The 12,378-nt window shown below is 50.9% G+C and overlaps 1 protein-coding gene across 1 annotated transcript; it reads left to right on the forward strand.

The window, feature by feature from the left end:
* The first annotated feature begins 2,694 nt into the window (after positions 1-2,694).
* PIGZ (phosphatidylinositol glycan anchor biosynthesis class Z) lies at positions 2,695-8,192 on the forward strand. The gene is made up of 2 exons (XM_006753396.2): positions 2,695-3,002; positions 6,321-8,192. The coding sequence occupies exons 1-2, from the start codon at positions 2,858-2,860 to the stop codon at positions 7,880-7,882; spliced, it is 1,707 nt and encodes a 568-aa protein (XP_006753459.1). The 5' UTR covers positions 2,695-2,857; the 3' UTR covers positions 7,883-8,192.
* Positions 8,193-12,378: the final 4,186 nt, after the last annotated feature.

Consider the following 12,378-nt stretch of genomic DNA (forward strand, 5'->3'; position numbering starts at 1 on the left):
TGGGGAATTGAACAAAGACCTCCTGGTTCACAGGTCAATGCTCAACCACTGAGCCACGCAAGCTGGGCTTAAATATGTTTTTATTGATTTTAGAGAGAGAGGAAGTGGGGGGGACATCGTTGAGAGAGAAACATTGATTAGCTGCCTCCTGCAGGCGCCTCTTGGGGATCGAGCCCACAACCCAGGCATGTGCCCTAACTGGGAATCGAACTGGTGGCATGGGAGGATGCTCAGTCAACTGAGCCACACTGGCCAGGCGCCCCTGCTGTTTTTATTCCTCCTTCGGCTATCCAGTTATCAGGCTAATGACCAGTGGAGAATGAGGCTGTCACCTGGGAACTCTGTGAATGCTGTGGCTTCCTGGTGAATCAGGCTCAATGTCTAATTCAGCTCCCTAATGAATTAAGCTTAATGGTCAATTCCATTTGCTCTCTTCCTAACTAACTAGCTACCTGTGCTAATAGTTATACTAACCAAATCCTATTTATCTTCATAGCCAGTGGAAGTGCCATTTTGAGGATCTCCTAGACTCTCAACCTGTGGGTTGCGACCCCTTTGGCGGTTGAACGACCCTTTCACAGGTGTCACCTAAATACATCCTGCATATCAGACATTTACATTATGATTCATAACAGTAGCAACATTACAGTTATGAAGTAGCAACAGAAATAATTTTATGGTTGGGTCACAGCATGAGGCACTGTATTGAAAGGGCCAGAAGGTTGAGAACCACTGAGGACCTAGAGTGTCTGAAGCAGCCAGGATTTCATTATTTGTGCCTCTACTAAAAGCAGCAATGGCACCCTCAGATTGATCACTTAGACGTGCAAGCTCCAAGCACTAAGTGCCATCCATGAGTCAGCTCTTTGATTCTCCCTCAATCCCGAGAGGTTTATATTGGTATCTGACTTTCCTGATGAGGAACCCGAGGTTTAGGAAACATCGACTGGCTGCCTCCTGCATGCCCTCTACTGGGGATGGAAGCCACGAGGAAGGATGTGCCCTGACCAGGAATAGAACCGGCAACCTCTTGGTGCACAGGATGACGCCCAACCAACTGAGCCACACCGGCCAGGGCTAAACCTGTACATAATTTTTATATTTTATTTGAGCCAAACTGACAATTGGCAGATAGTAAGATGCTCAAGATAAGTGACAGTTTGCAGTTTCTTTTATGCATTTGGAATTAGGGAGGGGTTAAAGGAAGATTAGGCGAAGGTGGGAGAAAGCAAAGCGGGGATCAGATTCCAGGACAATTAACAAGATGAGGCTCTCTCGAGGGTGGTTACACCTCGGAGGGGTACCGCTTCTGACATTTCAAAGGCGTTAGACTGGATGCACAAGAGCAATGGGCAGGAATTTGTAGCTTATTAAAGCACCCCTTTTTCCCTTTTTCGTCCACGGTATCAAGATGTCCTTGTTGACATCTGCCAGATTCCTGTTCTGTTGCTTTCCTTTGCCTTGTTCGTGATGATGTATCACACCTGAGAACGATAGTTGTTTAAGGTCAGGCTTTAACACAGTGGTTCTCAACCTTCTGGCCCTTTAAATACAGTTCCTCATGTTGTGAGCCAACCATAAAACTATTTTCGTTGCTACTTCATAACTGTCATGTTGCTACTGTTATGAATCTTAACATAAATATCTGATATGCAGGATTAGGCAACCCCTGTGAAGGGTCGTTAAACCGCTGCTTTAACAGTTCAAAGCCGAGAAGTCAGGAAAGGATCACCATTTCTGAAGAAGTGACAAGCTTGTTGTCCAGCTTGTTTTTCCGTTCACCAGAGGTGGCAGTGGGTGCTGATGGAGAGGCCCACTGGGCAACGGGCTCCAATTCCCCTTCCTCTTTGAACCCAGGAAGTGAGAATCCCTAGCAAGAGGTGTTATATAAGTAAGTTCTTTGTCTGTTTGGGCTGGGTGGCTTATAAACAGGAGACATTTATTTCTCACAGCTCTAGAGGGTGGGAAGTCCAAGATCCAGGACATATGAATGGGAGGGGAGAGACCTAGCAGTGAGTTCTCATCACTTTCTAAAGCAAGCGTGTCAAATTCAAAGGCTAACGTGGGCCACAGAACAAGGTTTAAGTTTATGGGGGCCGCAAAAAACACAAAAGCTTCAATAGAAACGTGGGTTTATTTCAATAGACATGCTGAATACAAAGGGCTGTAATAAATGAGTAATCATTACAGAATTTATAGAATTGCAAGAGACAGGCTGCATGCTTGCCTATGGATAGGAGCTGTGAGCAGGATTGGGGCTGTGAGACCCAGATTTGGAGGGCACCCTAATCCTACTCGCAGATGTTATATTTAGATATTTAGTAAATATGACTAGCCGGTAACAGGTTACTCAACAGGTCTCAGCTCCCCTATCTGTAAAATGGAGATCATGAGACGCACTGTCCCGGACTGTGGAAAAGATTCAATGAGATATGAGTGTAATCTTTCTGGCACTTAACAGGGACTTAGTGGACAGCAGCTGTTAGTCTTACCATTTTAATTTTACACAGAGCTCTTTGCAGCGGTTCTCAACCTGGGGATTGAGACCCCTTTGGGGGTTGAATAACCGTTTCATGGGGGTCGCCTAAGACCATCGGAAAACACACATATAATTACATATTGTTTCTGTGATTAATCACTATGCTTTAATTATGTTCAATTTGTAACAATGAAATGGGGATCACCACAACATGAGGAACTGTATTAAAGGGTCGCGGCGTTAGGAAGGTTGAGAACCGCTGCTTTAGAGCTTGTTCAGATGATTGAACATGATAATAACCGACGAATGCTGCCCTCAGCAGATGCAGATCTGTGGCTCCAGAGCGGATCCTGAGAAGTATCTCTAGGCTCTCGGCCGATGTCTTGGCAGCGCCTTGATCTGAAGATGTCACCCCGGGTGCTGTGGGGCAGCCTCAGCCTGCTCCGCCTGGTGTGGTGTGTCCTTCCACAGACAGGCTACGTGCACCCAGATGAGTTCTTCCAGTCACCGGAGGTCATGGCAGGTAAAGCGCCCCGTGTGTGGCTGTGATACGTCCCAGCAAAGTCTGGGTTGGAGCTGGTTGGATGTCCAGGGGGAGGGAGACACATGGCTGGGCGGATGAGCAGAAAACCAGTGAGCCCCGCCGGGGTGAGAACTTGTGAGTGGGGACCTCACATCTCCTTCCTGAGAGTGACACCGACCTTCTGGATGATACTCATGAAATGCCGGCCTCTTTGGTGTTTTCCTGTTTGGACCAACAGTAGAGGTTACTGAAAAGAAAAGCTGTTTGGTATTTCTCGGGGAAGGATTTGAGTTGGGCTTCTGCCGGGGTCTTTGTTCTGGCATTAAGAAGGGTTCAGCAATCTGGAGAAGGGCTGTGTGTAATCAAGAGTCCAGAGACGAAGTATAATTTTGAAAGGCATTTGGGGGTCAGAGGAGCCTAGCTAAAGGAACTAAGATCTCCTTGTCTCAGGACCCCATGCTTTTTATTAACGCAATTTGTCCTGAGGCGAGGTGGAGATATACACTTCAAGGTGAAGGATTTCATATACAGAGTCCATTGTCAGAATTGAAGAATTAGCCTACAGCTGTTCAGGTGTTTGGCCAGTAGGAGGCAATAACATGTAGATTAAGATGCCCTGAGCTGTCTGGCAGCAAGCAATCAATTTAAGCATCCTTCTCAGGTTTGGGGAAATGCCCTTGCCACTCCAGATCCAGCCCTGCTGGCATGCTGGAATTGGCTTCCGGCAGGCTTCCTCAGTGCGTGGGAAAACTTACACAGAGAGGAAGGGAGGAGAGAGAGATAGAAACATCAATGATGAGAGAGAATTATTGATGGGATGCCTCCTGCACACCCCACACTGGGGATCCAACCCAAAACCCAGCATGTGCCCTGACCAGGAATTGAACCGTGACCTCCTGGTTCATAGGTCAACACCCAACCACTGTACCACACTGGCCCAGAAGCCTTTCTTTGTAAATGTGATCTGGTCCCTCTGCAAGGGCAAAGCCCTCCTCACAGGATGGAGAGCAAACCCCACGCCAGACCAGCACCTGTTGCTTCGATGGAAGCCATTGCACCCCTGAGCATGTTGCTCCCAACACAGGTACCCTCTACCCAGTCTGCCGGGAACCTTTTCTTCTGTAGTTTCATATGAGGGCCGAGGGAACCCAGACCTGGATGCTTCGTTGCTAAAATTTATCTACCAGGTGGTGTGGAGCACTTCATGAGGACGGTTGCTAGGGACCGGAAGGGTTCTCAGATGCTGGGGACATGGCTTCCTCCTCTCGGTTCCATATGGCTGCTTGAGCTCCAGCCGACAAGTCTTTCCAGCCACTGATGGGCATGCCTGCGTTCTTCCAGGGCATTTTTGAAAGTCTCATACCATCTCCATCCCATCAGTCAGAATGTGTCACATGGCAACTTTGAGCCTGCAAAGGAAGCTGAAAAATATAGCCTTCAAACCTGACCAAACGTCCCACTGAGGAAGGAGGAGGGAGTGGATACTGGGGAGACTATTTAGCTATTTCTGCCACGTGGCTCAACGCTGGATTTAACTTGAAAGGTCCAGTCTTCCTCTCCACACTTTTTTAAAAACCAGAGCCAGTGCCGAAACCGGTTTGGCTCAGTGGATGGAGCGTCGGCCTGCGGACTGGGGGGTCCCAGGTTCGATTCCAGTCGGGGGCATGTGCCTTGGTTGCGGGCACATCCCCAGTGGGAGATGTGCAGGAGGCGGCTGATTGATGTTTCTCTCTCATCGATGTTTCTAACTCTCTATCTCTCTCCCTTCCTCTCTGTAAAAAATCAGTAAAGTATATTTAAAAAAAAAAAAAGAGTCTGCTTCCTGGCAATTGTCAATAGATTGGCTCAAATAAACTCGCAAAATTGTTAAAAAAAAAAAAAAAAAAAAAAACCAGAGCCAGTGAAAAGCAGCCAGATTGAGCTGATCCTAGCTTTTCTGTTTCCCTTTAGAAATATAGAGAGAGAATGGCTAAAAGGCTGGAGGAATAAGTAGGAGAAACAGAGAGCCCTAAACAAAACCAGCAATGTCGTCGAGCATCAGAAGCTGTGGGCCTGAGTTTAGGTGCAGAAATGAAGTGTTTGTTTCCTTCACCCCACCCCTCAGAGCTCTGGGACATGGGGTGCAGGATCACAGGCCAGACTCAGGCAGCGAGTATTCTTTTAATGACACAAGTACAGCTTGAATATATTCTTCTTATGAAAAATTTAAATATCACAGACAAATCTAAAGTCCCTTTGACCATAGTCACCTTTCCCTTTCTCACACTGCCTATCCTGGAACACAGTCATAATTACAGAGATGGGGTTTTTTTAATCTCACTTTGGAGACTTTAAACTCTGAGGAGAGGAATGGACCTTCCCCCTGATCCTCCCCATACACCCTGTCCAGGGCACATTGTCACCTCACACCCCAGGAATGGTTCCTTCCCGGGGGGGGGCCTCAGACGGGCTGGACTCCCCTACGTTCATTTCTAGTGCTGCATAACCAATCATCACAAACCCCGCAGCTTAAAACTGTCAGGGCACCGCTCTGTAAATTCTGTAAATTGGGAGTCCGGCATGGACTCTCTGCTCAGGGCATCACAGGGTTGAAATCAAAGTATGGCCGGGCCGAGTTCTCGTCTGGAAGCTCTGGGGGGAAATCTGCTTTCCAAGCTCATTCTTTTTTTTTTTTTTTAATATATTTTATTGATTTTTTTACAGAGAGAAAGGGAGAGAGATAGAGTTAGAAACATCGATGAGAGAGAAACATCGATCAGCTGCCTCCTGGACACCCTCCACCGGGGATGTGCCCACAACCCAGGTACATGCCCTTGACCGGAATCGAACCTGGGACCCTCCAGTCCGCAGGCCGACGCTCTGTCCACTGAGCCAACCTGGTTTTGGCCAAGCTCATTCTTTATGTTGGAAGAATTTCGTTTATTTCAGCCCTGGGACTAAAGCCCCCCCTTCCTTGCTAAATGTCAGTCAGGGGCTGGTCTCGGCTCCTAGATCACGCCTTCCAATGGCCCCCTCCATCTGAGACCGCAAGGGTGCATCAACTCGTTCTAACAGTTTGAATCTCTGACGTTCTCTTCTGCTTTTAAAGGGCGCGTGTGATTATGTCAGGCCCATCTGCATTATCTCCCTGTCTGATGTTCTGTTGTCCTCTGTGACATAAAGTGATCACAAGAGGAAAATCCATCATCTTCACAGCCCCCGGGTTTATCCGGGGAGTGTACACTAAGGGGCTGGAAGATCCAGGTGGCCATCCTGAAGTGTTATTGTCTCCCGTGTTCTCTGACCTTGGGACTGGCTCACCCCCACCTCTCTCCGCAGAGGACATCCTGGACGTCGAGGCCGCCCGGCCCTGGGAGTTTCATTCTAGCAGCGCCTGCCGCACGGTGGTCTTCCCGCTGCTGACCTCTGGCTTTGCCTTCTGGCTGCTCAAGATCTGGAAAGAACTGGGCCCGTGGCCTGGCCTGGTGAGCGGCTATGCGCTGCTGGTGGGGCCCCGGCTCCTCCTCACTGCCCTCTCCTTTGCCCTGGACATGGCCATCTACCACCTGGCCCCGCTGTGGAGGGCGGAGCGCTGGAATGCCCTGGTCTTGCTGTCTGGTTCCTACGTCACCCTGGTCTTCTACACAAGGACCTTCTCCAACGCCATCGAGGGACTGCTCTTTGCCTGGCTGCTGGTACTGGTATCGCCCCGTGTGGCTCCGAGCCCCGCACCCGGGAAGCCCGCTCGAGGCTCGTGGTGGCACAGCTGGCTTCTGGGGACCATCGTGGCTGCCGGCTTCTTCAACCGGCCCACCTTTCCGGCCTTCGCTCTGGTTCCCGTGTTCCTCTGGGGCATTTGTGGGGCCACGAACTCTGCCTTCAAGTCACTGACCAAGGCAGCCCTGGGGCTCCTCCCAGGCGCGACCCTCACAGCAGCAGTGTTTGTGGCTGCGGACAGCTGGTATTTCTCCAGTCCGTTTACCAAAAGACCCAATACCCTTGTCCTGACACCTGCCAACTTCTTGCAGTACAACCTGGATCCTCAAAACCTGGAGAGGCACGGAACGCACCTGCGGCTCACCCACCTGGCCGCCAATGGCTTCCTGCTCTTCGGGACGCTGCATGCCCAGGCCCTGCGGGCGGGGTGGCACCAGCTGCGCGTCTGCCGCCAGGTCCTGGTACAGATGCACTCCCTGAGGGTGTGGGATGCCCGGAGACTGCTGCCCGGCCCCAGCTCTCACCTCCTGCTCCTCTACTTCACGCCCCTAGCACTGCTGTCTGCTTTTAGCCACCAGGAGGCTCGGTTCCTGATCCCCCTTCTGGTCCCCCTGGTCCTGCTCTGTAGTCCACAGACTCAACCTGTGCCCTGCAAGGGCACCCTGGTCCTCTTCAATGCCCTGGGCGCCCTCCTCTTCGGCTGCCTGCACCAGGGGGGCGTCGTGCCCGGCCTGGAGCACCTGGAGCGGGTGGTTCATGCGCCTGTGCTCCCGAACGTACCTACCCACTACACACTCCTCTTCACCCACACCTACATGCCCCCGCGGCACCTCTTACACCTCCCAGCGCCGGGGTCACTCGTGGAGGTGATGGAAATGGGTGGGTCTGAGGATCCGGTCCTGTGCCAAACCCTGAACAACTTCACCCGACAACCGGCCTGCCAGGTGGCCGGTGGGCCGTGGCTCTGCCGCCTTTTTGTGGTGACGCCCGGCACCACCAGGCCTGCCACGGAGAAGTGCAGCTTCCCCCTCAAGAGTGAGACCCTTGTGTTTCCCCACTTGACCCTTGAGGACCCACCGGCCATGTCCTCCCTGCTGAGCGGGGCTTGGAGGGACCATCTCAGCCTTCACATCCTAGAGCTGGGGGAGAAGCCGGACAACACGACAGAGAACCCGTGGCTGTAGATGACGACCCCACCCCACCTTCTCTTTGGGAAGCTGGGCTGGGGCAGAGTCTGGCTCTCTCCCGTTCCCTTCCCATCCAGAATGCCCACCCCTGCCTCTCCTGTCCACAGCCCTTGCTTTACTTTCTGGGGAATCTGGCACCCTTCTCCCCTCAAAGACCAAAGATCTGGCCAGTCACAGCCCTGATGCCAAGGCCCGGATGCCCCCAGAGGATCTGGTATAACCAGTCGGTCCCTAATGTTGGTCCCTGCCCTATTCCTTCCAGAAACTGTGATGTTTGAAATATATAATAGCACCTTGTTGTGAAGAACGGCGATCTGAGAGTGACATTCTTGCCTGACCTCCAAACCTCCAGGATGCCTTACCTCTTGATGTCATGACAACCCTTTGCTTCTTAAACACCTGAAGGGGGGCGGTGTGGGGATGGAGAGGGAGTAGGCAGTGCAGATTCAGGGGACCTGAGTTCTAGTCCCTGGTCTGCCATTCACTGTGTGATCTTAAGAAAGCTCCTTCCTCTCCCCAGCCTGTTTCTAGCCTGTACAATGGATCAGAGCATCTCTGAGGTGTCTGCCAGCTAACACCGAGTCATTCCTGGGTCTGCAGCACATGTCCCCTGGCTAGACAGGCACGTCTCTCCCAAAGCTCTTTAAGCATGGAAGTGAGTGTGGTGGTATAGTTAATTGCACTTTGGCGTCTGCCGTCTTAGTGTTTGTTTGTTGTTGTTGTTTTTTAAATTAAAAAAAATATTTTTATTGATTTAAGAGAGAAAGGGAGGAGAGAGAGAGATAGAAACATCAATGATGAGAATTATTGATGGGATGCCTCCTGCACACCCCACACTGGGGATCCAGCATGTGCCCTGACCAGGAATTGTGCCATGACCTCCTGGTTCATAAGTCAACACCCAACCACTGTACCACACTGGCCAGGCTGTTGGTTCTTAACCAAAAAAGTAGTTCTGGAATATTTCTCTCCACTCCCTTCTACTCCTGTCCCTGAACAGTAGTGGGACATTTCAGCATCTCATCCTTTATGGATCATTCTCCCTCTAGGGATCATGTCCCCTCCTCAGCCTGGCCCAGTGAGAGTGGAGAACACAGTGCTCAGTCAGCATCTAGCAGCCCCTGAGGATACACAGGTGCTCCCAGAAGCCTTTCTTTGTAAATGTGATCTGGTCCCTCTGCAAGGGCAAAGCCCTCCTCACAGGATGGAGAGCAAACCCCACGCCAGACCAGCACCTGTTGCTTTGATGGAAGCCATCGCACCCCTGAGCATGTTGCTCCCAACACAGGTACCCTCTACCCAGCCCACTGGGAACATGAGGAACTGTGGCTCTACACCTGTCCTCACCCCCCTCCTCACCTCTGCCGTCTCATGAGAACAAGAGGCAGACAGGCCACAGAGATCGATGAGCTGGAGGTCAGCACAGAGCAGGAGGCCAAATCTGTACAAATGACCAAACCTGAGTCCTTTCCTAGTTCTGCCTTCTGCTGGCTGAAGCCTTGGGTCATCTTAAAGTTACACCCTTCACAAGTATGCTGTTCCATGACTGCTACTAGGGTCTTAGTGCCTCATCTTCCTCATGACTCTAACCCCAAGGAAGAGGAAATTTAGTGGTACACTGCTAAATGTGTAGCAATGTTCTCTCGGGGTGGGGGGGTGGGGGTGGGAAACAAAGTGCCCAATTTGTAGCATTTGCCATTTCTGTGGTGTCAATATTCCCACATGGCTGATTTCAAACTACTAAAATGATGTTACTGAACTCCAAGTTGGGAGGAGATGCCAAGCATCTACTCATGAAACAGTATAAGCTGGCCCCAGCACACTATCAGATTTAAACTCTAGAGACCCATTCATGACAACTCATTGTTCTTCTGGTTCATGTTTCTGCTATGAACCTCTCATTTGTCTTCCTACCCCTCAGTACTTAGCATCATCTCTGGCAAATGATAAAAGCACTTACTTTGCAGCCAAAGATGGCATTTCTGTCCATAAATATAAAACCAAGGGCCACCTTGGAGACATCCAAGACTCTAGGGTCCCAAACTCCTCTGGGCTTCTGCCTCTTCTCTTCCCCATTTGGGTCGACAACCATGAACTCCCTGGAGAAACTGCTGGTATGGCAGTCCATGTAGATTGTGGTGGTCTGAGCTCTAAATGTGTCTGTAAAGGGTGTGTATCCCTGCGGCATCAAAAGGTGAATTGGGCTGAAACCGGTTTGGCTCAGTGGATAGAGCGTCGGCCTGCGGACTGAAAGGTCCCAGGTTCGATTCCGGTCAAGGGCATGTACCTGGGTTTCGGGCACATCCCCAGTAGGAGATGTGCAGGAGGCAGCTGATCAATGTTTCTCTCCCATCGATGTTTCTAACTCTCTATCTCTCTCTCCCTTCGTCTCTGTATCAATAAAATATATTAAAAAAAATTTTTTTTTTAAAAAAAGGTGAATTGGAATTGCCCTGCAGGATGAGGGGATGAATTGCTTCCCTTTTAGGCAGAGCTTAGGATCTGAAAGGCATGCTAGGAGACTGTGTCAATGGGAAGAATTTGGTCCATTTTTTTTTCTTTTAAAAATGTTTTTATTGATTTTAGAGAAAGGAAGGGAGAGGGGTATATATCAACATCAATCAACTGCCTCCTGCACACCCCCTCCTGGGGATTGAGCCCGAAACTGGGGAATGTGCCTTGACTGGGAATCTCTTGGTTCATGGGTTGATGCTCAACCACTGAGCAATAGCAGGTCAGGCCTGGTCTGTTTCTTTAGTAACAGGGTAACTGGTGAGAAAGCAAGTCACAGACTACAAACACGGGAGGCATTTACAATGAAGTGGGGAGGCATCTAGTAGGAGCAGAAAGGACCCAGTTTTCTCTGCTCCCAGACTCCTTCTACAGAAATGAGGGTGCGCGTATGTGTGTGTGACTTAATTCTTATCCACTCCTTCCACAAAAATGAATTCTCTTGACTTCCCCTTCTCTTGATTTCCTTTCTTTCTTACTAAATGGCCAGTTTGTCTAGAAATTTCATTGTTTCCTGCACTTCCTCCCTTTTTGTCTCTTCTAGAAAAAAAACAGAGTATGGTATTTATGTTGAGGTATGGATTTGGGCTGGGGACCGCTAACATTGTGCTACTCTGATATCCAGAGACCGATGGGTGGGACTGAGGCCAATGAGGCAGACAAGACAGTAGACTGAACAAGCTCTTTGGTCTCATCACTGCCAGGGGCCAAGGAAAATCCAACGAATGGCCTCTAGTTGGGAGAACGATTTCTCCTCTGATGGGAGAGGAGGGGTAGGATGCCAAACCAGGACTTTGGTCATTAGGGGATGGGACCTCTGGCCTCAAGGAGGATTACACAGCACCTCTGATGGGAAGGCTGGGGGATGGGATGCCCAATGAGAAGTCTGACCATAAGGAAAGTGGAGGACAAGCTAGTTAGCTCCTCCATCCCCAGGGTAGGTCTCCAGCCCTCTCCAGCTTCCTGTGACTATCAGAAAAGCCAGAGTATAAATTCTGTTTGGTTACCCGCCAGTCTAAAAGCTTCTCCTGTGGCTTTGGGCTTTCTGATTGAATAACTGTGTTGCCTAACCAGAGGTGATCAGAAATTCAGTCGGAAGCCTCAAATGACCTGACCCTCTAAAACGGGAAACAGGAATCCAGGTAGCTTGCTACTGCGTAGGCAGCAGTCCTAACACCCAGCGGTGGCGTAAGGAGTGGGAAGGCAGGCATCGAAGATCAGGCCTGGAAAATGCCATGGAAAGCTGCGCATGGACTTGGGACCTGGAGTTAAGCACCTGTGTTCACATCCGGCTCCGTAAGGCCATGGGCAGCTTAAGTAGCCTCCCTTTCCCTATGAATGGTGAGGATTAAATGAGAGAACCCACTCAGAGTGCAATTGGCAGGTGCCAACACAGAGTAAGCACTCAATGTGTGTTAACAGATGATCCACCCTGCGGGTGGGAGAAGTACCACACTCATACCCGTTTCTCAGCTCGCACATTTAATCAGAGGGTTTGGCGTCTACTGCGTTGTCTTTCCATCCATGATCTCCGCTGGAAGCAGAGCCCCACTGCATCAGAGCAGAGGCAGCAGCATCCATCAGGAGTTTTAGTATCCTACGTGGAGGGCAGGCTCTCCTTCGGGCTGTGGCACGGTCCATGGCTCTTGCGGGTGGTGGGTCGGGGCCCAGCTTATCTTCATTTCTGTTGGGCTTCGGGGTTCCCTTCATTCACTGCCCCCGTCCGCTCTCAGGGCTCACCGCCTGTGCCCGCCTGGCCTGAGCTCTCTAATGCGTGGAGCTCTGCAGGCCGACAGGAGTCGGAGGAGAAGCCGTGCGCGGGGCTGGGGATGACTCCTTAGCGTCGAGGCCCGTGTCCAGCCGGAAGGGAGAGGGGCGACCTCGGTTAGTGGTTTGCTCCCGGGCCCCGCTGGCTACCTGGTGGTGGTCCCGGGCGCTCGCGGAGGCCGCGGCGGAGCTCCCGAGTGAAGGTGTCTCTGAAG

The sequence above is a fragment of the Myotis davidii genome, unplaced genomic scaffold (assembly GCF_000327345.1).
Source record: "Myotis davidii unplaced genomic scaffold, ASM32734v1 scaffold571, whole genome shotgun sequence".
Classification (NCBI taxonomy): domain Eukaryota; kingdom Metazoa; phylum Chordata; class Mammalia; order Chiroptera; family Vespertilionidae; genus Myotis; species Myotis davidii.